The sequence below is a fragment of the Falco cherrug genome, chromosome 13 (genome assembly GCF_023634085.1).
Source record: "Falco cherrug isolate bFalChe1 chromosome 13, bFalChe1.pri, whole genome shotgun sequence".
Taxonomy (NCBI): domain Eukaryota; kingdom Metazoa; phylum Chordata; class Aves; order Falconiformes; family Falconidae; genus Falco; species Falco cherrug.
The window spans coordinates 6,080,552-6,104,415 of record NC_073709.1 but is presented as its reverse complement, the minus strand read 5'-3'; the positions used below and the strand labels follow the sequence as shown (position 1 = coordinate 6,104,415).

Below are 23,864 nucleotides of genomic sequence, written 5' to 3'. Positions count from 1 at the left end.
TGTTTGTGTACATCTTTATTTGATAGTCCAGGTCTTTTAAAAATCTTCCTCCATAAGCAGGGAATTCTTTAAAAATAATTGACAGGACAAAATAAATATGCAATGTGCTGGTATCTGTTAGTCGTTTTCTTGCTACTTTTTCAACTTCATGCTAAACATTTCTGAATTCTTTTTTCATTTTAAGTAGGAAACAGGTTTATTAATCTGAAAGCAACAACTAGAGAAAATGAGGCCAGTGAATGCTTTGAGTTTTCAATAAATATTTAGCTCACTGAAATAGCCACACATGGTAAATAGCACTTGCTTTCATGAAAAAAGACCTGTACCTTTAGTGGAATATACACTTAATTTTAAAAAGAGTAAGAGACCTAATTTTTATCTGTATCATTTGAACTAGAAGGAGGTTATGAATTGATATTGCTTTCATTTTAGGTGGAAGGTATAAAGGTAAAATTATATAAAATGGCGTGAATTAATTGAATGTACCATGTTTAAAAAAAATAAAAAGAGCTCCACACAGTGCTCTTTTTCTTTAAGGTAACGTAAGTCTTCCATAAGTACAATATACACCTGGTTTCTGTAATTATTTTACATTCACACAATAAACAGTTTCAAAAGTAAAAAAGGGGCATCTGTGTTTGAACCAACAAAATCCAAATTGGGGAATTCAGAGCTTAGGATGCAAATCTCCACGGAGTATCTGGTCCTGTGTTTTCTCGAGCCTGCCTACCGTAAAGTCACCTAAAAAGAGAGAACTGCAAGAACAATAATACAGATCAGAACAAAGTAATTTAAAGTCAGATTTACAGATTTCTGCCTGTATTTCTCAGCTTAAATAACAACCCTGGTAAGCAAATTCTGATCTTAAACGATAAAGACTTTTTTTTTCTTTTTTTCCCCCAGGTATCTTATGAAATCAGCTATTGCTCTTGTGCATGATGTGCTCTGATGAATCAGACATAGTATTTGGCTCTTGAGGCTGTTTCAGTGGCCCTGCTTTTTTAAATTAGATGAAGGCAGGGACACAATCTGTGCAGAGAACACAAAAAGATTTAAGAAAACAGTACAGTGTAGAGCACAATTTTTTTAGAATAGTTGATGCCTGACCCACACCCCCATGCACACATGTGTCAGTGCACATACACCCATGGACACACTTCCATTTACTTTCTAAGAGACCGCACTGGCGGCCAGTTCACCTTTCCACCAAGTTCAAGGGTCACTGAAACACCTCTTCTTTGGGAAACTGTGCTGGTGTTCTTGCCATGGGGAATTGTTGAGGAGTGACACAAGAAGTCACTCCTCCATGAGATGAACACATAACCTCTGTGGGGTCCTGTCTCCTGCTGGCCGAAGGAGCTGGTACATGAACTTGGGGTCTTTACACTGAGTGGGTATTTTTAGAGTGTTTACTATTTGTGGTATTGTTGTCTAGCTACAGGAGTATTAAGGAATTCATAAGACCAAGTGTTTGCTTTAAAATACCTTGTGGGTGAGCTTTTATTGCTCAGGAATGGCACCACACGGACAGACCCTAGGAACAAAGTCCTCACACTATCTACAGAACAGGTATGGCACAAGCAGTGGCACATTAAGTTTTCCTCTTCTATCTTCCCCTGCCACCAGCCCAATCTCAGGAAGGACAAGCTCAGGAGGAAGAGGGCACCCCAGAGTCTGTGCTGTTTCACAGAAACCAGCATCAGGGCTACCTGTTGAGGTGGATTTGGAGGCATATTTGATGCACTTCCATGGGGCTTTTCCCAGAGGCTACTTGGGATTGGGCTCTTGGCAGCTTCTGAAAGCATCCTTCCTAGAAGCAGAGGCAATTTTTGGAGCAGTCGCTGCCTGTTGCATGAATCCACACCGAACAGGCTTTACAAATGTTTCTGACTCCAGCACCTAGAGCTGTAATACACCTTTGTGAATCAGTTCTATCCCTTCAGTTAGGGGAGGGGTGCAGTTTCCAACAGAGAGTGAGCACTGGTGAGGAGCTGGAAACTGGAAAAGCCATTTCCGCAGAACAAAATAACCTGTTGGGTGTTTCCTTAATGACAGTCCTCTCCTTTATTTGCATCTCACTTAGAGTGGCATACTGCTTTTCGCATGTCTGTCCTGGGCTGCTTTGTAACACAGAGGCACTGTCCCAAACGCTTTCCATCCCAAAGTCTGGCTGGCTGCTTGCTTTCCTGAAAAACCAAGCCCAGGACAGGCTGAAAAAGCCATCAGCCCTGTCAGCTCTCAGGAGATGTGCTTATCTACCTGGCTGACATGCTGTTTTCAAGAAAGCCTTGGTAGGGTCTAGCCCTTAGGCTAGAATGGCTCAGGCTTAGAATGGAAACACTGACAAACCCTTAATATGATGATGTTGGCAGCTTCCACCGTAGGGTGGTGTTCTGCTGCGGTAACTTCTTAGTCACAGAAGGACCACTCGAAGTACAGCACAGGTCCTCATGCTTTGCTTATGTTCTGCACACTTGAAAAGGAAAACAAAAAGAAAATCTGGGAGTCTTATAAAAATGTATGTTTTTTCTCAGCGTAGCAGGGAGTTCTGAGTTGGCCTCACGCTGCACTCTTGGGGGCCGTAGCAGTTTAAGGGTTCAGGCTTACCTTGTCTCAAAGCACACATTTTGCCTTTTGAAACAGGAAAATCTTATGCCACAAAAATGGGCAGCTACTTTTTGATCACACACTCACAACGTTTTTTCATGTGTGAGACATGACATGCTCTGTCAAGCCACTGTATTCAAACTTCCCCTAATATATTTCATTTTTATTAGCGACAGAGGACAGGCGATTTGAATCTTAATACTACAGGGTGATCTGTATGTGAGGTGTAGAACACCTAGGCGTGCGCGAGGATACAGCTATTGCAATGAGCTCACACGCTTTGCATATAAATCTTGAGGCAGTTTGCTGTGCCCTGCCCTGCTAGGGACATTGGTAGAAATTAAAATGTGAGGGGTGCAGGCTACTTGTATGCCATTGTATTTCCATTTCTTATTAAGTTTTCGATTCCCCTCTTCCCTTACTGCATATTTATACTCCTGCCAAGTTCCATGGGAGCAGAAAAGCTGCTCCTCGTATTGTTAATATTTTTAAATGATGCTTTTGACGAGTTGGTCTTTCAGAGAGGAGAAAGCATTGGGCACTAGGCAGGCAAACAAAAACAATTTCTGCACTGCAGGATTACTGTCTAACATGTGCTTGTCCTGTGGGATGGAGCCATAACAGTTCACAGCTCTGCTGTCCTCACGCCCCTTGCAAAACTCACTCCAACCCAAGGTCTTCCAGTTCACGTCCTCCACGTGCCTGAACCTGGCCATTTGGTTTGATGGCTCCCTGCGCTCCAGAAATGCTCTCCCCTCCGATCCGTAGCTGGTAGGAGCAGAGTGTTCAGGGCAGGTTAGCTGAGCTGCTGTTAAGCAAGAAACGAAACAAACAGGTTAAAAAAAGTCTGGGCTCCCAGGTGTGTAAAGCTGAAAGAGAGCAAAGAAATAACTCCAGCTACACAGAAAGGAAAACAAAAAACCAAAACAAAAATATGTTTTGTTCTTTCCGTTAGAGCGTTAGCGCTGTGAGCTGAGTCTTGGGGAGCGGCAGGTGCCAGTATGGATGGATTCCCAGGGAAACTTGCTCCTGGCGTAGACCTGGGCAGGCACTGCGCTGCTGTGTGGCCTTCCTGGGACAGGCAGAGGCCTCCCTGCGCTCCCAGCCCATTTCAGAGCCTTGCCCCTGCAGCACCCGGCGAGGTCACCGAGTGTGCAGGCACTGGAGGAATGTGCTTTCAGCACTGGCAAAGCTTGATACCAGAGGAATCAGTCCTGTTTGGTTCCTCCGGTTTTCTCTGCAAAAAGGGACGGGGAAAGCAGAAAGATGAATTTCTTTTGCGATGGACACTAGCAATACAAAGCCCTACATAAAAGCTGGGTAAGATAAACTCTTCCCTCTTACCCTCCCACGCGGAGAACCAGAACAAGTTGTATATGCTGCGTTACCCTTATTTTGACGGCTCCAGGCATGCACGCATCTCAGGCTAGCTCCCTATCAGGGACAGTTTCCAGAGTATCATGTGGGAAGCAGGATCAAACTTTTAATCCCTGAAATGAAAAAGGACATCTAACTTTAATAGGGAAGGAAAAACATTTTGGGGCATTTGCAGATAAATAAAAGAAACAATGTTTGACAGTGTGGACGAAGTCCTGACCTGAAGCATGACGAACTGTACCAACGCCTTTTGTACAGCTAGAAGTTTATAGTGTTCTGGAGCGTTGTTTATGTTGCTATAAAAAAAGGTGAGAAAATATATTCAGTTACTTTCTGTTTCCCCCCATTGAGCAGATGGCAATTCATAGCTCAAATTGTTTTTTAAGCCATTTCACATTTTACTAATAAGTACAATATGTTTTTCAACAACAAAGGGGGCTTAGGCACTTCTGCAGAGGTTACGTCGTTGCTCAGGTAGCTCAGAAAGCAAAGAGTTTATGAATCCTGTTGCGTTATAAGGGTGAATGATTTCCAGTTACTTCTTACGTGGTGGAAAGCACTAGCTAAAAACTCTCCTACTTCTTCTTTCAAATTATTTCTAATTTTGGAGGCCACAAATAAGACAGTGTACTTACTTCAGCTGCCTAGATTTGAGATTGTTTCCATCAGCTAGGTTCCTGGTAAAACAAACCCCCCTTTTTAAGATGAATATTCTTCATATTTCAAGTGTATAACTACGTGTAGATGGCCATTGGGAAAAGCAAAGAAATATTCAGCAGTTCTATTTCAGGAAGTTTTGGTGCTTTAGAATGAAAACTGTTAATACTACATGCATTGGAAATTTCTCACCATTGCATCCGTGGTTTTATCAAAACCTGTTAAATTACGTGAGTGCAGAAATAAGGAAGAGTGGGTTTTGTTATTAATTGACACTCATTTGTAGCCGGCGTGTGGTGGCAGGTCCTCCAAACAAACCCCAAGACACAGATTAGAGCTGAAAGTTTTGGAAATGTTCTAAATCTTTGTAGCATTGCAGGAAGGAAGTGTAATATTAAACTGACAAATTGAATATATCTATTTTTTCAGTGTAATTCACAGTTTCTTCCTATTATTTTTTACTACCCGTGGAGATAAAGCAAACCAAATTCCTCAAAACAGAGAGAAATGTATTTCCAGGTACTTTTTCCCGTTAAGTAATATATCTCCCTTATACATGTGTGCCGTCAACTATTTATCCATTCCTTTTCTACACCACGTCTACAGCCAGAAATGTTGGCTATGCAAATATTGCAGAACCGACTCTGAACATATGCGCCGTGTTCCTATAGATACACAGGAAACTATATAATAATTAGAGCCTGCATATATTATCTCGTAATTATAATTTTACATAATCTGTTATATAATCTCGAGGCTGGTATGCGGTGGGGAAAAAAAAAAAAAAGTGGTTATGTCAGAATTCCTCGGGAGAAAAATAAAATTGCTTGTCGATGGAAGCGGACGTCGTAGCAGCGAGGGCGGCGCGGCGGCTGGGAGCCACGCTGCGCTCTGTGCGGGCACAGCCCCCGGGCGCCGAGCGGCTCCGCACCCCTGTCGGCCCCCCAGCACCCCCCAGCTCGGCCGTCCGCCTGCGGGGAGCCGAGGGCCGCGGGGGGGGGGGGGCAGAGCCCGTGGTGCGTGGCCGGGGGGAGCGGGGAGCCGAGCGCCAGCGCGGGGGAGCAGAGAAGAAACCGAAGCAGAACTGGGAAGGTGACGAAGCGGCCGGCGCCGATTCATTGCCGGAGCCGCTGCTCGTTTCCAGCCATTGAAACGCGCCCGAGCCGCCCCGTCCCCGCTCGGAGCGGAGCGGGACGCGGCCCGGCCCCGCGGGAGCCGCGGCCCCGGGCCGGCGGGGCCGGAGCAGGCTGCAGCCGCTGCGCCTGCGGCACCGGCGGGGCCCTCCGCGGGGCCGGGGCCGCCGCCCGAACGGGGCAGGGGGCACCCACCCTGGGGAAAAAAAATACCAAACCCCCGAGCGCGCCGGGCGAGCGGCAAATAAATAAATAAATAAACCTCAAAGTACATCGGCTGCAATCGCCAGGCTTTCATTCCCAATAAACAGCAAGCTTTATAATTTCCAGGTGTTGGGGAAAGCCGTTGTCTTATAGTTTATAAATCCCTGCTGGCGGGAGGGAGGGGGGAGAATCTTTGGAGGTGAATGAAATATCAAATCACGAGGCTCTGTGTAGGTTTATGATTGCATAAGAGGCTCGATCATTTCCATATATTGAAATGTGCCGTCCTTTCCGCGACTGCCCAGCCCTCGGAGGGAGAGAGACGCTCGATTCCGCCTTGATCAATGCTGACTGCGAAGCAAGGAGGAGGAGAAGGGGGGGACCAGGCTGGCACCAGATGGAGCAGGGTCTAGGGAAAGGTCAAGGTTAGCTCAGGCTGCTATTGAATCGGTTGCAGCCTCACAGATAGATCTCTGCCTCCGAGGCACCCACTGGGGCTTCTCAGAATCAAATCTAATAGAAAAGGCAGTCACAGAATGAAATCGCTTCATCTGAATGCTAAAATTGTTATTAGGCTACATTAGAGAGATACCAGGCACGTGATTACCAAAAAAGGAAGCATGCCTAGCAGTTTGCAACTGAAATAAAAGCTGTGAATATGTTGATAACCATCGGCAATGTGCAAGGATAATAGATAACAGGAGAGAGGGGCAGGGAGAGATGTGTGTGTGTAACGAACAGATTAACATATTGATGTGTATGTATGTATCTACACAAAATCATTTCTATACATATATGCGTCTGAGTGGGGGTGCATGTGTACCTAGGCAGACAGCAGCACTTGACTTGCGAGTCCTGCAGCGGCTGTGGTCCTCAGCGCTCTGAGGGCGTTTGTTAATTGATTCGGACAGCAGTTACAGACCAAGAAGCGGGGAGCTGACCTGGAGGAGAGGTTTGTTGGTGGGCCTTTGCAGGTCTCTACCTGCAGCCACCCTCAACTTGTGTTGTGGTGGCATGCTGGCACTTTGATTTTTAAGTTCTTGTGGAGACACGAGGCTCGGGCATTGCTCGAGGCCTCTCCTCTCTCATCTCGGGCAAAAGCCTGCAAGGAAGTGTTACTGGGTGCATACATGTGTGCACCCCCCCCACCGCACACTGGATGCACGAGCGTGCCACAAGCATGCAACTTACATGTTTGGAGCAGCGATGCTGTCAGCTGGCTTTCAGAGATCAAAGTGAGCTCTTCCCAGTCACCCTCTCCTCCACATTACTGATTCTTTAACCTACAGTACAGCCATATCTTAAAGAAGGATTTAGTCTTGTAAAATAAATGCTGGCTACACTAGATTAAACATGATGACTGCACTCTAAGGGTTAATAAATTTAGAATTAACAGATCATCCCAGCTTGATACAGCTACTATAGATGATTTAATATGCAGCCTAAGCAGGTTGACAGTCAGCTCACAGATGCAGATAAGATCAAACAGTCTCTTGATTCAATAGATTGAATGGTTGTACTGAGTGTCTGGAAGGTGAGTGACAGTACGTATATGGCAGGGGTTCTGGTAAAGAAGGGCTTCGATTCCTCACTGCTGTGCACTGCACTGCTTTTCCTTTTCTAGCAGTCAACCTTTTCCAGCAATCAAACCTGGAGTTAACATGAAAAAAAGCCCGTCTCAAATATAGTTCAGGAGGGTTATTTGAAGTTTTCAGTAATGAAAAGCTCCACGCTTTAATAGTAATCACCATTACTATTACTAGTCTGCACTTCAGGTTCCTTCTCCGTGGACAAGGCCATCGCCACCCACTCCGTCCCACAGGGAGTCTCATCTGTCCACGAGCTCTCTCTGTCTGTCCACACTAATCCCCTGCCCTGGCAGGCAGAAATGCACAAAAAGAAGGTATTTTGGTGACACCTCGCCCAAGGCAGCTCCTGGGGCTTGATGAGCGCAACCTTGCCCTAATGGGATCTGCCGTCCCCAGGCCTCAGCTGTAGGAAACCTCCATGGGTGCAGAGCGATGAAGACAATTCCCCTGCTTTCTTTCTCAGCTCTCTTGCTTTTCTGGCTTAAAAGTTAATGTCTGTAGTAACTCTTCTGTGGTTTATGTTTTCCTTCTTGCTCTCCTGTCCTATTTAAATGGGAACGTAAAACAGTCCTCGTGGAAGCTGGTAAGCAATGAGATGACAGAGTGGTCTCTAACAATTTTTATTATTTGATCAAGAGTAAAAGCTCCACCTGAACTATTAGATTTCACCGTATGAATACGTTTCCAGGCAATTTTAAAAACGCATATTATGCATGCAATAGACCGTCACAGGTCTGAATTGTATCTTATTGTGTTATATGGGGCCACCGCCATACCGACAGGAATGTTTGTGTTAAACTTACTGCACATCTGAATGCTTACAAATTAGCTGTATTGTTTACTTTGGGCTGTTTGGTTTTTTTGGTTGGTTGTTTTTTGGGGTTTTTTTAGATGCCCAAATGCGCAGTCCATGGTTTTGAGGGATGCCTTGCAAAAGGTTAGTGTAATAAGAAGCGCTGCTTTGAATTTACCAGCAGAGCAAACCCAGATCACAGTTTCTCTTTGTGATTTTTAAAATGGTCTCGTGTACTTTTGCAAACGTTTACCTGTGAATTATACGTGCATTTTAATTTGGAAACCAGCGGTTCCTTTTAACCCCCCAAACGCTGCGTTAGAAAAGGGAGGGCCTTGGCATGGATTTCAGACTGCAGAGCTGTCCGGGAGCGTGCCCAGGTTTTCCCGAGCTCAGGGTGAGCCAGTCTGCTCCCCCTCCTCGCCTGGGAGCACCCCGCAGGTGAGCAGACGGGGGAGGCGCAGAAACCTTGCCCGTGCGCGGAGGGCGAGGCGGCAGCAAGCTGCCAGTGCCGCCCAGGCCGAGGGACGGGGGCTCGCGTCCCCCTTGCCAAAGAGATTCAGAAGGAGAAAAGCCCCCCAGGCCGTGGGAGCGAGCGGGAAGGCAGGCGCGACTCGGGAGAATTAGCGGCAATCAAAGGAGCGCGTTGCTCGGTGCCTGCCCTCTGCCGAGCCCTGCGCCGGGGGCCCCGCCGGGGCTGAGCCGCGCAGGGGGCAGCGGAGGGGCGCGGAGGGGCGGCCGGGCCCCGCGGATCCCCCCCGCGGCGGCGGGGCCGCTTCCCAAGGCGGAACCAGCGAAACCAGTTATCTGGCAGCAATTTGCATATTGATGGTGCCTCCCGCCGTTCTCCGTGATTGCTTTACAGGCAGGAAAGGTAACAGAAAAAATATATAACCCCTGTAAAAAAATAGCAAAAAGGCTCAGACGTGCACGGGGGCTCTGATAGAAGAGTAAGCCTTGTAAAGCCTGTGGCAGGAAATTTGTTTACCGAACAGTTTTTTGTCTTAGGATTCGAAGGCAGTTGTGGTTTTTTGGTCGGTTTTTGGTTGGGGTTTTTTTTTTTTGTGTGTGTGTTTTTTGTTTGTTGTTGGTTTGTGTTTTTTTTTAAGTTCCCAGGCTGAAGATGTGAGGTCCATGCTTCTGTGCAAACTGCTAGAGACAAGCACTGATCATTTCAGGGAAAAATAATTAGCCTCGTCGTATTCGCTGAATGTATACATCTAAGAAGAAGGCAATCCTTGGAGAATGGGAAAAGCATTCAATAGACACTTAAAAAGTATAGTGTCATGGTACATATATTTTTTAGTCCTGCTCATAAGCAATGTACAAATGTGCAGTACGGCTTTGAATATAAAAGCTAATTAGGTCTCAGTAGAGAATAGTTTCATTTTTATTGGCTCCGAGTACAACGGCTGTCTGAGATACACCTCAGTTCCGAGACACTTTCGCCTTCCTCCTAGGAACTGCCATGGCTGCGTCCCCATACATCCCTCCACCTTCAGACACCCTCAGTTCTGGGTAGCGTGAACCAGGGGTACTGGGGGGCTGTAGCTCGCCTCACCCCCATGCTGAGGAGCCCTCCAAAGCTGTTCAGGAGCAGAGGGTCGCAGCAGACCACACCGCTCCAGCCACATCTAGACCAAACTTCTCCCTGCTGCTGGTGGGGAGCAGCACTTTCAGGCTGGTGCTATGACACGGCCTGTGTTTCCCCAGAGTTTATCCACAGCGCCTATCGCTGCAGCCTCTGAGGGTGGTGTATTTCAGCACAGATAGGCTATGGATCTCTCTCTCCATGTGTTTACTTCTATTTCTCTCTCTCTCTAGGTGCTCAGATGCTGTGAAACTTAATACAATAGGGCAAATTAAAGTCTAAATTGTGAATACATTAATTTCAGTATGATAATATCAAACATTGTACGTGTTTCTGATTTCTGTATTTAATTTCCCTTACTTATTTTTTTTTTTTTACATGCTGGGGAATAGTTGCTCACTGAACAATAGCATTAGCACAATAACTCCCCCCAACTCCAGCATTCATACTTAATGCACATCAGCTTTCTATGTAATACTATACAATGTACTTGCACGTTATTTTAATTGAATGAAATCTTATTCATACTGGTGGTAGAAACCGTTCTTTTCACTGCAGTCAGAATTCATACTGTACCATAAAAATTATTTGTGCTGACACTAACAAATGGTGGCAAAACTATCCAGACAGCTCAAAGAAGTGGGCTCTTATCACAGGTTATTCACCACCTCTCCTGCTGCCCCTCAGCACTGTGTCCTTCCGTGCAGCTTTGGGCTATATGATAATACATTCTTCTGACTACAGAGAGTTGCATTAAAATATTATTGTAAGCATTCTAACAATTAAGCTGAAATAAATGCATGGAACAAATATGGCAAAGAAGAAAGCCCATGGTAAAGCTTTCCTTACTTTTAAATGCAGAGAAAGATCTCTGCTATCTCAACAATTAATTCTTTTTCATCTAGATCATCACACAAGCTACGCTATGTTCTGCAAAGCGTGTGCATTTCTTCTTTGCTAAAGCTAAACCGAAATGTCACCTGAAATAGTAATATAAAATGAATATAGAGAATTATGATTGTGTATGTTAAATTTCAGTTCAGTGCATCCTCAGTGACTAAAAGTTGAAGCTTTAAAAAGCGATGTAATAGACATTATTTACAGAAGATGTTAAGGCGCCAATCTAACAGCATGCTTGAGTACACGCTTACTTTAAGCATGTAAGTACAGCTGATGTGCCCAAAGACAAATATGTGCTTAAGAATTTTGCAGTACCCAAGGCCAAGTAGATTCCTCTGGTAGGGGATATATTGAGCAGGGTTAGAGGAGGAAAATCCTTTTTTATTGCACTGTCCTTCTCTACTGTCCCTCACACCAAGTGTGCTAGGAAGAAGAAAGGACTGTGTTCAGCAGCATACAAGAAAACAGCTATATCTTTCCCCATCCTGTGCAGCAAAACTAATTTCTCAATGGAAATTTCTCAACTGATTTTTTTTGATTGCTGATATTTGGTTTCTCAGGTTAGCAAATTATTTCTGTTATTCTACTTCTGTTTAAAATTGATTTGAGCTCTAGCTGGATTTATTCTTCAAGACAAAATGTCTGCAATTCCTCCTTTTCCCACCTGCCACATACAGAGTAGAACTTTCCAGATTTCCTCATAGGGAGGGTTTGACCTCCTTGGATCTAATCCTGCACAGAAGTGTGCAAAGCTTCTCCTTACGATCCTGAGAAGATCTTGTTCATAAACAACTGCTGTGCTAAAAGATCAGTAGTCACCCCGCAGATTTTAGTTGGTCAGGATCAGACTAAGTGTGTCCAGCAATCCTGCCCTTCTTCACTGATGAGCAGATACTTTGGAGATGAAGTGTGACTGTGTGCCGTCCTTGGACATGTGACTAGTTTAAACCTCGGTATTTGTTCTTGGTTTGAAACTCCCCAAGAGTCTGCCTCTGCGGGGCTGGGAGCCTCGCTTAGCCTTTGCTATCCATGTGACTTGCTTATCCCTTCCGAGTTCAGCTGCCTCTGTGCTGCTGGGCGCTATCTCCCTGTGGCCTGAATTGGCTGTAATTCTTCACCTCATGCTAGCTGGGCATCTCCCCAAACTTAGGAGCTAGAGTCAGAAAATGAATCAAAAAGATGTTTTGTGTCGATGACCTGTTTTCCTTCAAGCTCATAGGCTTGAAGGTAGTGACCTGCTTAGGTAAATTACTTGGGATCTCAGCAGTGACTCAAAAGGACTGACTTCTCTGTGCTTGTGCCATCATCAGTTTCTGTGAGGCCAAATAGAGCAGCCTTGATGAACGGGGGATTTGGGTGTGTGGAATATCTTGCTGAGGAGCCTGGCTTCTCAGCGCGCTTTGCTTCACTGTGACTTGTGCACAATAACCCTGCAGTAAGAGAGCCCAATGCTGCAGCCTGGCTTGGTCAAAACACTTCCTGAACCCAATGGAGATGATGCTCATGAGTTCGGGCATGTAGCATGGTGTCCCTGCTCTGTACCCATTTGGTGAGGTGGGGATGGAAACTTTGTGGGGTCTGGCTCCATGAGAGCAACCTGTGTGATCACAGCCTGTGGCTCATCTTTCTAGCCCTGGGCTTGTATTTTTCTGTCAGGGTCAAGGAAAACTGCAAGTCTGCATCTTAACCAACCATGCACACTTCAGCTTACTGTGATTTGAAGTGATAAACACCGCCTCTGAGAAGTTTAAAGCTAGAGAAAAGTGTTATAGAGAGCAATTGTCAGTCAAATCCTTTGTAACACAAAGTGATACTTAAGCTTACCCTCAATGTTCAAAGTTGCATGGCTCATCCCTTTTAAAGTGATGCCAATGCACATGTGAGACCCACTTCCACATGTTTTTTGGGGGAAGATAAAGCCCAGGAAGATGAAAAGATTATAAGAAACTGTTAGCAAAGATGATAGTGACCAACGGCCTGCCAGATGTTTTCCTGTCCCTAGCTATCCTTGCTGCATCTATAGGTAATGGAGTTGACCTATACACTGTGCTGTAACGTGCCAGAGCTGTATTTTGGATCATGGGTTCAGTGAGCATTTTCCATTCCCAGCGTGATGAGGTGTGTGACCAGCAGCATCTCGTGATGCAGCTGATGTACAAAGCAAACACATTTTATGAGCTTTAGTTCCCTCCTGTTCGATTCCTTTATGCCCTCTTTATCTTACACATTTAGGACTCTCTTTTGAGATAGACTTAAGTGCCATTTCTTGTTCACAGTCTCTTATCGGTGTATGGGTACACATAGGTGGGCAAGTGGGACACGTGTGCCCCAGGAACTCCTCTGGGTAGCTGTGGCTTTAACTTGGGTACCTATATATATATGCTGTTCAGTATGGAGCTTCAGAAGAGCTAGAAGTACCAAATTCATACCCTAGATGTCAGTAAAAGAAAAAAACATTAAAACCCATTAAAAATCATTTTATAAAGGTCTGTGAATCAAGCAATGGGTTAGCCAATTATTCATAAGATAATTCCCTATATGGACTGACAGTCTGAGTCCCAAGTTTCAGCTCAATCAAATTTACACAGCCCAAGTTATAACCTCTTCAAGATGGGGATTGTAACAGGAGCACTGACAGACCTTAACTACTGTGCCTCTTTAGTAACGAAAGCTCAACTATTTCACTCGTGCGGTGGCTGCTGGTGCTACTATAATTAAGACTGTACGGATTTGCATTATAGGTCAAGTTCTGGGAGGTTTTAAATGCACGGAGTTTAAATCATGTTGCCTTGAAACCTGGGATAGAAACTGCCAGGAGCACGTTACATGTTTACTTATAAAAAAGATACCTAAATATTAAACATACAAAAGGACAAATAGCTGAGGAAGTACAAGAGCAGTACAAACTAAAACTGGTTTGGCAAAAATCAAAGATTTGATTAAAAATGAGATTTTATGGGCATTTACTGTTGCCTTATTCTGTCTGCGCATGCACAAACAAAACTGTTTGTATGCTTCAGAGGTGACTTTTTGCCATTCAAAAGTCTGTTTCCTGAGCGCTTTGTGCCATTTATTTTATAGTCATCCCCAGAAAGGCCAGTCAAGGTACAGGGCTCCATTGTGCTAGGTGCTGTGCAAGCAGAGGCAGGCTGAAGTCCCAGACCTTGCTGAAACCCATGGAAAACGTCTCCCCAGGTTCAGAGTTTTATTCTGGGTCCTGCCTAGGGCAAGCCGATAGCGAAATCTTTCTGTCACCTGGCGCTCAGATGTTTGTGATCCTGCACGGACTCGCTGCTGTGCGTGCTGTGCTTGTTAGTAAGCGCTTGCAGAATTGGAGTTTATTTTGAGCCTTTATTAAAAAGGGAAGGGGGGGGGAGAGAAAAGGAAAAGCAGTGTGCCCAAGTTTCTCATGTGGGAATACTAATGCACATACTATTTCTAGAACGTGCAAGTCCTCTGCTCATTCACAGAGAGTCAGCCTGGTATGATAAGAGTTCCACCCACGTTGCCTCCGCCTGATTGAGACTATCAAGTCAGTGTCGGAAAGCACCCCGCGCGATCTGCCGTTATATAATGCAGCCCAGCTCTAGAGAACTGGCAGAATTTTGGAATTTGTATTTGGTCCTAATGTTCTGTACGGAGTTGGCAAGTGAGATTCCTGCTCTGAATGAATGACAGTTGGAGCTTCGAAGCAGGAACATTTGCCCACCAAAGTTGCTGAACTCACCCACTGCCAAGTCTGTCACTAAATTAGCAGATAAGCAGGGACAGCAGTATGCGGTACAAACTGTGTCACGATCCTTTGCGCCCTTGGGTCCCGATCCTGTGTGGGAGGGCCACGGAGTGCCTGTCTGTGAGACAGAGGAAGGCCACGCTTCTCAATTTTAGGCAGTTTTATCTCCTTTCTACAGCAACCTCTAAGCATCTCACATGCTGCTTGGAGGGAGGATCACACTGTTTCCCAGGCAGAGTGCTGAGGCACAGAGGAAAGGGACAGATACATTTTGGCAAGATTTAAATGTTAAATACCTATGGTGTAAATGTTCTCCCCTGGGCACTCTGCCCTGCTGCTGCAGGTTCCTGCCCCTGCCCTGGGACAGCAGAGCAGGATGGGTGCCCACCTCTGCTCTCAGCTGCTCCAGGGCGTTAGCTGGTGTCTCAGGGCTCTGGTTCCCAGGGGACAGACTGAAGCGGGATGGCTGCTCAGCTGATGAGGCAGACCCTTCTCTGAGGGTTCTCCTCGTAGGCAGCCTGAAAACCACCATGGCCCTGGTTTCAGCGTATACCTCAGAGTCTGCCCACGTGCAGCGGAGATGGGGGGCCACAACTCCTCCAGCTGACATTGCTCTGGGGCTGAGAGTCTGTGGCCAAAGAGCAGCTGGTAAATGGCTGGGGGTGACAGCAGCTCAAACCGCTGCAGCAGGACTGTGGGGCATCCTTCATGGCTTGGGCGGAGAAAGGTTGTGGAGGAGTAGAAGGTGACACAGAAGTTTGTGTCAGTCCTCAGAGCCTAATCACTGGGTCACCTTCAGTGCTGGCCTGGGTTTGTTTTCACCCGCCCTTCTCATCTACCAGCATTTCTAGGTGTTAGCAGTCAGTACACAAGCATTTCTAACGGCTTTTACCCACCACGTTCACTAGGTTCTTTAGTACCACCGAGTGAAGTGACACTGCCGTGTAACAGGCACAGGAGAGGCTGAAGATGCTCCGTGTGCCAGAGGTGCGGTGGTGGTGGCTGCGCCGGGCGCGGGGAGCAGAGGGGACGATGCAGGAGGAGCAGCGCTTGGGGTGCAGGGGGGGTGCACTGCCCCTGCTCCCACAGCTCTCCTGAAGCACTCTCGCCTCCGGCCGCCCCCGGGCTCTGCCCCCCGGGCTCGGCGCCCGGCCCTGCCTTTGCCACCGGTGCGGGGGCGAGCTCGGAGGCCGCCCCCCGGGCCCGGCCCGGAGTGCGGGAGCGGTCCCCGTGGCGCTGACCCCGCCGCCAGGCTGGCCGGCAGCGCGGGGGCCATCCCGGCCCCACTTCCCCGGGGCTGGCCGGGCCGAGGTGTGCGGGGGGTCCCGGCGGGGGGCGGCGCTCGGCTCGGGGCCGGCGGGGCACGGAGCCCCCCCTACCTGGGGCGGTCTGCAACGGGGCGGCTTTCCCGGAGGGAGCGTGTCCGGGGGGCGGGGAGCCCGGTCCGGCGGCCGGAGGTGGCCCCGTACCCCTCCCCATCACGAAGGCAGAGCCCCGGCGCTGGGGCTGAGGCTGTAGCAAAGTCCCTCGCAAGAGCTGTTTGTTGACCACATTCACGTTCAGAGCCCTGAAGCTAAAAGCACTTTACACCATAAAATAAAAGCACTGTCTTTTTTTCTAAAAGGTTACGTCTGGAGGCCACGCTGCTCATACTTCATACAGAAAACTACTGAAAGGGCTATGAAATCCTCTATGATTTACACTCCCTCTCAGTGCATTAGGATATAGATCTACTCGACTCTAAAAATACTGTGGAGTTTCTAACCGACGTGAATATATGTGCATTATTTCAGAAAGTCTGTTAGAAAACTTGTCAACACATTATAAAGCATAAACCAGGACTTGGCCATTAAATACAGAGATCAGAGACAGAATATATACTGCAGGAAGTACCGAGAAAAGTCCCTCCATTCAAAAAAGGTCTATTAGCTAAAAGTTTACACACAATATACACCAAAGGGTTTAGAGAGAGCCCGTGGACCGTAATTACAAGGCATAAATGGAATCAGTAAGGGCTTTAGGGTCCCCAGCGCAGTTAACTGGGCTGCCAGAAAATAATTTTAATATTGTCATAATTTATTACCCACCGAAAGCCACATCAAGGATTGTAAATATAGTTACTTCGCGTCCACGACTGCTCGTTAAACAGCCTCGTTCCCTTCCCCTAAAAACACAATAAAATAAAAACCCACCTGCATTATTAATCTGCGGTCATGCCGTGTTAAAAATGTCTTCTGACTCCTTTTCTTTCTTGAGGTTTGTTATCTCCCTCCAATCACATGACAATGCGAAGCGCTGGGGAGGGGGGACGGGGACAGCACAGCACTGTTGCGATCAAATGCTAATATTAATCATTCTCCAGCCAGGGCGAAATATTGTTTTTAGAGGCAGCGAGTTTCCATTTAATTTGAAGCATTTTACGGTGCTGGAATTAAGGGCATGCTAATGGTAGGAACATCCTCGCTGCCATTCATGAAAGCATCTGTAAAATTAGCTCCTGACTGTAGGTTTTAAGATGCGGTCTGGGGAGTCGCCTCTGGAATCTCCAAGACGGTGCGATAATAAAACAGATTTAGTTGTAACTAAGTGCTTAATTTGCTATGATTTTTTAAAAGAAAATCAATGAAACATTGCCCGTTATTTATTGGGAATAACCACAGATAGGTATTCTGATGCAGGCTGGCTTGGGAGAGCGCGCAACTGCGTAATGAATTGTAATTCAGAGGACTGTTAACTGTGAACCACAGAACCTTTCAGGGGTAATAAAGTCATTACTTTTTACATTGCAGCCACCTTGAAGAGCTTTATACGTGCCATTAGGTATAAATCAAGCCCCGTACAGACACCTCTCCGCTAGACACGCATGCCTGCGCGGGTGCGCCCGCCGAACGCGCGGGGCTGCAGCAGCCGGCCCCGAGAGGCGGCGGGCGCCCAGGACGAGCAGCGCGGCTATTGTCACCTGCGGCCGGGTCCCCCGGGAAGTCCCGCAGGACAGGCGCTTCCCCCGCTGCAGCCCGCGCCGCCGGGGTGGCTCTCCCGGCCGGGCCCGCCCGCGGCTCCGCGCACCGGCGGGGCTGCCCGGCGGCGGGGGGGGGGGGGGGGGCGGCGGGCGGAGCCGCGGGCGGCGCGGGGGGACCTGCTGGCGGGAAGCTGAAACCGTCCCACGTCGGAGCGATTCGCCCCGGCCTCTGACAGCTCCGCCGCCGTGCTCGCCTCGCCAACAGGTCCCCGGCCGCCCCCTCGGTTCCCCGGGCGGCATGAGGGCGATCGCGGCGCCGCGCGTTAAACCCCGTCTTACGGCGGCGGGCGGGCGGCTCCTCGCCCCCCCGCCCGGCTCTCCCGCCGCTCCGGCTCCCCGCCTCCGTCCCGGGCTCCGTTATCCCTCTCGCAGCCGCACTTGGCTCCGAACGCCCCTTCGCCTCCGGAGCTTATTCCTACCGCAACCTGCTCCCGCCCCGTGCCGGCAGCCTCCGCGTCTCTCCCTCCGTTTTCGGCGAAGTTGCAGCCGCCGCCGCCGCATCCTCCCAACTCCAGCCACTTCTCGGTGCCTCCCGCCGCCGCCGCTCCCCCCGCCTCCCCGCCCTCCCCCGGTGCCAACCCGCCGCTCCGCCGCCGGCAGTCCCGCGTTTCGCTTTCGTTAGGAGGTGCCGGCTGCGGGCAGGGCTCGGAGAGCCGGCCGGGGAGGGGGGCTCCGGGCAGGCGGGCGAGGGAAGCCGGCGGGGAAAGCTGCGAGGTCCCGCCGCCCCGCTGCTCCCCCTTCCCGCCCCGCTCCTGCGGCTTCGCCTCCCGTGCCCGCCGCCTCCTCGCTGCCGAAACTCCGCTCGCTTCTCCCCCGGGCCGCCCCGGGGCACGGAGCCCGGCTGGGCGGCGGGGCAAGGCCCGCCGCTCCCCGCCGAAGTTTCCCGCGGGCCGCGGCCCCGGGCCGAGCCCCGGCAGCCCCCCGGCTCTCCGCGGGGCCGCCGCCGTCCCCCGGGGCCGGGCCGCGGCTCCCGGGAGGAGGGGACTCTGCGGCTTCGAGGCGGGCGGGGGCGGGGGGGGGGGGGAGCGGGGAAGCCGGGAGCCGGATGGCCCCCCCCTGCTTTTTGGGTGGTCTCCGGTCCTACCTGGCTTCCCCCAGCTCTCACACCTCCTCGGCACATCCCGAGGCCAGCCTGCCCCGCAGCCCTCCCTGTCCGCCTTTGGCTTCCCCGATGGCTTTGCTTTTCCAGCGGGGGTGTGCGTGCGCTGCCGCTGCCTGCCTGCCTGCTCGCTTTCTCCCCCTCGCTTTCCTCCCTTCTTTCTCCGCGTGTGCGTGTTCAATTCCCCACCCGCGCCCCTCTCCCGGCTCCCCTCCTGCACCCGCTCCGCCGCGGCCACTCGCGGGTCCGGCCGCCGCCCCCTCCGCCCCCGGCCCCCCGGCTCCATTCGGCAGCGTGCGCCGGGCGGCCGGTGCACCCCCCCCCGCCGCGCCCCCTCCCCTCTCCCCCCTGCGATCACTGTCCATTGGCTTGTCCTGCTCTCTTTTTCATGTCCAGCCCCTGATGAGTGTCCATTGGTGTTGCCTTCGCCTTCCCTCCTCCCCTCTCCCCGGCTTGCCCTGCCCATGTTTTGTATGTCTCTGTCCATCCAGGCTCCTGACGTTCAAGTTCGCAGGGACGTCACGTCCGCACTTGAACTTGCAGCTCAGGGGGGCTTTTGCCATTTTTTTCATCTCTCTCTCTCCTTCTCTCTCTCCCTCTCTCTCCCTCTCCCTCTCTCTCTCTCTTTTTTTTCCCTTGCACAAAAAAAAAAAAAAAAGCCATGACTGCTATCCCACAATTCATCTTCCCTGCGCCATCTTTGTATTATTTCTAATTTATTTTGGATGTCAAAAGACATTGATGAAGATATTTTCTCTGGAGTCTCCTTCCTCTCTAACCCGTCTCTCCCGATGTGAACCGAGCGACTCACAAGCCACCGAAGCCACCAACCCACCATGTCGCGCCGCAAGCAAGGCAAACCCCAGCACTTAAGCAAACGGGAATTTTCACGTAAGTAACCCGGAGAGCAATTTATTTAATTTCCCCTTCACGGATTTAATTTTTAATTTGAGCGAGAGCAGGGCGGGGGAGTGTGGAAATAATAAAAGTGAGAGCGAGTGAGCGAGTCGGGGGAAAAAAAAAATGAACTCAACGCCGGCTCGGGATTATCGGCATTCCGGGTAATTTCTCCCTCTCTAATTTAATCACCTTGATCACTTTTCTTCTCTTTCTCTCCGTGCCCCTCGCCCGCCGGCGCGCAGCGCCCGTGCCCCGCTCCCTTCTCCCCACTCGCCTCCCGCTCGCCCCGCTCTTTGGCGGCAAGAGCGGCAGCTCTCGCCCCGGCACCGGGAGCGGCGGCAGCCGCCCCGCACGGGCTAGGTGCGGGGCTGCCGGGGGCAAAACCGGCCCAAAGTGCGAAGAAATTCCTGCGGGAGCGGCGGGCTGGGCGCCGGACGCCGTGGCCGGCCGGGCGGGAGCTGCGGGGCGAGCCAAAGTCCGGCGGCCGGAGCCCCTCCGCTGCCGGCGGGCTCGCCCCTCCGCCTCGCCCGCCCCGCGGCACCCTCTCGGGGGGGGGGAGAGCCGAGCCGGGCAGCCTCCCTTTTGTTTCCGCCGCGGGGTGGCCGTCCCGCCGCCCCCCGCTCCCCGCCGCCCCGGGCCGGCGCCGTGCGGGGCTCCGCCACCCCGACCTCGCCCCGCGCCCGCCCGGCCGCCGCTCCGGCTCGGGCTGGGGCGGGGGGCGGCACCGGGCGGCGAGGGAGCCGAGCCGCGCCGCGCCGCGCCGGGAGGGATTCCCTCCTCGCCCTCGCTTCGCGTTTTCCCGCTCGCTTACTATTTTTTGGAAGATTTTCAAAAAAAAAAGTGGAAGTGGATTTTGATTGGGAAAAATCTCGTGTCTGAATGTTTACAAGCACCGCGTGTGCGGGGAGCCTCCTGCCAACAAACACAGGCGAGAGCGAGCCCGGGCTGAGCACACACACACGCACACACGCACGCACACACACACACACACACACACTCTCGCACCCTCGCACGGCCCTTCCTCGCCGCCGCGTTTCAACCCCAAACCAAATCCACTCTCCCCGGGAGAGAAAAAGCAAACCCGACCCCCTGCACACCGTTCGCAACAAAAACTCTCCGGCTCCCTCCCTCCAGCCGCCGCCACACACACCAGGGCTAGATGCAAGATAAGCGGGAGCGCTCTTTGCACAACAAAAGGCAACTCGAGCTGGAAAGGTTTGGGGCGAGGGGGGTGGGAAGGAAGGGAGGAAAAAAAAAAAAAAGAGAAATCCCCTTTTCCTCGGCGTGAGCTGGGGGGGGGGGGGGGGGAAGGGAAATGTTGCATGCTTCTCCTCGCTCCTTTTTCCTCTCCTTCTTTTTCTTGATTTCTTCCTTTCCCCCCCATTACTCCCGGCGGGTTTTGTTCCCTCCCAGGGATGGCAGAAAACCCAGGGCGATTTCTTCCTGTCAGCGATCCCCGGCTCCCTCATCCCTTCGCCAAAAAAAATCCCAAAACAGCCAACCCCCGCCCCCCAAAAAACTTTATGCGGCGATTTCTCTCCCCACGGCTGCACCGACGTTCCCGGCCAGGTCCGCACATGGAGCCCCGAGCGAAGCGCAGGCAGCGCGGCAGGGCCGGCCGGGGAGCGCTGCCCTGCCCCAAGTTTTCCCTGACCCCCGGGTGTGTGTGTGTGCGGTGTCGGGTGCTCGGTCTCTCCTGTCGGTCCGTGTCCGTCCCCCGTCCCCCCGCCCCGGTCGTTTTCTCCCTCTTTCCCCGCCACTTCTCGGGGCTTTTCTTTCTCGTTGAGTTGCTCGGCGCTGTGTTGGGGTAGGGGTTGCAACAGCAGGGGACTCGCTTCTGGGGGCGCGGCCCCCTCCCGAGATGGGGGACGGGGGGCCCTTCCCCGCGCCGGGATGCCCGGCGGCCCCGGGAGTGGGGTGTGGGGAAGGGGATCGCGGCGTGGCGGGGCCCGGCTCGGCGCGGGCGGGCGGGTGCCCGCGGCTCCTTCTCGCTGATGCCCGCGGGCCGGCGCGGAGTTTCCGCACGTGTGGGGCGGGAGCGGCGGCTGGGACAGGCCCGGGGAGGGGGTGGGGGGGCTCCCTCCGGTGAGAGCCGCCCCGGGGATGGGGAGGGGGTGGGCCGGCAGACGGCGGGGGGAACGGGAGGCCGGGCCGGGGGAGCGGGGAGCCGGGGGCTGCGCGCCGGGGTCGGGCGGCGGAGGCGGCGGGCGGGCCGCCTGCCCGATTCGGTCGCTAGGAGGCACAGCGAGATCAAACAACCGGGCAGCCCCGCGAACTTGAACCTGGCCGGCTCCTCCGCTGCCTCTCGGCCGGCGGGAGGGGGAGGGCGCCCAGCTCCCTCCCCCCGCACCCCGCGCACCCCCCCCCCCCCCCTCCTTCTTCTTTGTTCTTAATTTTGCGCGGAGTTTGCTTGCTCCGGGAGGCAGCGGGTGATGCTCGCCGGCCCTCTCCCCGGCTCCCCCCCGCCCCGACGTGTTGGCGATTTCCATTGTAACCCCCAAGCCCCCCCTCCACTTGCACCGCACGACCCCAGGACTCAAACTTTAGGATTAAACGGCCCCTTCTCCGTCCTTGCCGCGGTGCGGTTGCGGGAGATGCCCCGGCGGCGCGGATGCGCTTCCCCGCACCGTGCCGTGGCATCCCCCCCTCCCCGCCCCATCAGCCCCGGTACCTCCTTTCTCCCGACACTCCAAAATCCATCCCGCTTTTGCCACAGAGACGGTGCGGTTGTTTTGGTGACTGGGAACGGGGAAGAAGGGGGGAGTAGGAGGGCGAAGGGGGGAAGCTGAAAAGACATGTTGGTGGAAGGGCAATTTGCATGAAAAATAGGGACGGATGATTAGGGACCCAGGCAGGGAATTCTGATTGCCCCAGAATTAAAAGACATCCTGCAAATCAGTGGTGAGGCCAGGTGAATTGTGTTCTGGCGTTTTCTTTGTAAACCCGGTTATTTTCTATTTTGTTTTAAAAGTAGCAGTAATAATAAGAACATATTTTTGCTGGCTCTGCCTCCGTTAGGAGCCAAATGTTTTGCAGTGAACATGGTGCCAGCCGTATTTCATACGTTAGTATATAATTCTTGTTAATTAGCAATAATTTACGTTAAGAGCATAGAAAATGTTGAGGTTACAGGTTTTATATCTGTACATTTGATCATCGTGTTATTTTCAAGAACTTTGCCTCCTATAAAATTAATTAGGTGAAATGTGGAGGTGTAATCAGCAACCTCTGAATTACCACTTCATTTCCTGGTTTTGATTGTAAATCAGCCCAGTCGGTACAGACTTTAGCAAAGTCTATTTTTGTTTAGTGCTACTTTGAACTGTCTGGTGTCGAAGCAGCGGGTTACCTTCCCCGGCTAAATAATACTGACAGCGTCAGAAAGAAATCAGGCCGCGGGAAAACATTATAATTGAGTAATGATTATGCAGAGCTCCTCGCTAAGCCAGTTGTAAGGGGAATATGGGTTATTTTGTGTCTTGTGCTGCGGAGAGTTGGTGAGCTAGAAGTTAGATTTGCAAAATACCTTTGTCTGAGGCGTGCAGCGAGCTACTGGTGGAATTAGTCCTGCAATAATTTACTCCCTCTGTCCGAATGCAAGGAACGGCTGGGGAGAAAAACGCCATGCCCGGCAATCCCGCAGAAACACCCTGCTCCTCTCCCGGCTTCCCGAGGAGTGTGACATGCACGTTGTGCGTCCTGTCTTGTCGGTCTGTAAGTTTAGGAGAAAACCCCAGCGACTAAGATATTGTTTTTATTAATACGAGTGTAACCTTCATATTCCTGTGGTTGACCTTACGTTAAATTAGAAGTAGTACTAGAGGCAAGAAATGATGGACTGGATCGCTGTGTCCTAGTTGGAGCTGAGGTGCGGCGAGGTAGTGTGCTCTTTCAATATTATTTTACGCAGCACAACTGGGAGCTACTCCAGATCTTCCTCCTCAATATTCAGCCTAGGTAGGGTTGAAATAAATTTAACCTGAGTTCACTGGATTTTTGCACTTTATCAAAATCAGTTCCAATATCGTGCAGTCAAATTAAAATCTATTTTTTGATTCTCTGTGGCTTTAAGTTCATTAAACGTGAAATTGGCAGCCAGCTAAAGAAGGTCAGGCTGATTAACTGTTTAGGAGTTGTATTCCGTCTCACTTGCATTACCTGGCAGTGTTTTGAGGTAGGTTGTATCGGTAGTACCCTCTCCTCCTGCTCGCTGCTGTTAGCGTGCGTGGTGTATTGCGCAGATAGAGGAATACCGACATGCT

The 23,864-nt window shown here is 51.0% G+C and overlaps 2 protein-coding genes across 24 annotated transcripts in view; one reads left to right on the top strand and one right to left on the bottom strand.

Moving 5' to 3' along the window:
• Positions 1 to 22,366, bottom strand: LOC114017653 (collagen alpha-1(I) chain-like). Of its 18 annotated transcripts, none has more exons than XR_008734879.1 (3): positions 22,274 to 22,346; positions 3,996 to 4,097; positions 1 to 3,415 (listed from the first exon to the last, which is right to left on the bottom strand). XR_008734879.1 is itself a non-coding variant. In XM_055725405.1 (3 exons), exons 1-2 carry the CDS (start codon positions 19,187 to 19,189, stop codon positions 16,796 to 16,798), a joined length of 1,281 nt encoding a protein of 426 aa, XP_055581380.1. In that variant the 3' UTR covers positions 1 to 4,097; positions 16,777 to 16,795. The 18 variants fall into 18 exon arrangements, 2 of the variants coding, with proteins under 2 accessions (XP_055581380.1, XP_055581381.1); XR_003562822.2 differs by lacking the exon at positions 22,274 to 22,346 and adding an exon at positions 16,777 to 19,189 and having other exon boundaries at positions 1 to 2,186; positions 2,350 to 4,097; XR_008734871.1 differs by lacking the exon at positions 22,274 to 22,346 and adding an exon at positions 16,777 to 19,189 and having other exon boundaries at positions 1 to 755; positions 2,350 to 4,097.
• BCL11A (BCL11 transcription factor A) overlaps positions 19,009 to 23,864 on the top strand; it is a 75,094-nt gene continuing 70,238 nt past the window's right edge. For 5 of the 6 annotated variants that reach the window (XM_055725402.1, XM_055725400.1, XM_055725403.1 and 2 more), the window contains exon 1: positions 19,009 to 19,593. In XM_055725402.1, the coding sequence (XP_055581377.1) occupies positions 19,539 to 19,593 (55 nt within the window). In that variant the 5' untranslated portion in view covers positions 19,009 to 19,538. Of the gene's footprint in view, positions 19,594 to 20,533; positions 20,818 to 23,864 lie in introns of those variants that run through there. The other variant, XM_055725401.1, reaches the window with a different exon arrangement.

Bases quoted from the DNA above. Each gene is read 5' to 3' on its own strand.
- LOC114017653 (XM_055725405.1), bottom strand. From the start codon at position 19,189: ATGGACAGAGACATACAAAACATGGGCAGGGCAAGCCGGGGAGAGGGG. The intron at 16,910-18,022 runs GTAGGAATAAGC...TGATCGCAACAG, and splicing joins CGGGGCGGGAGCAGGTTGCG to TGCTGTGCTGTCCCCGTCCC.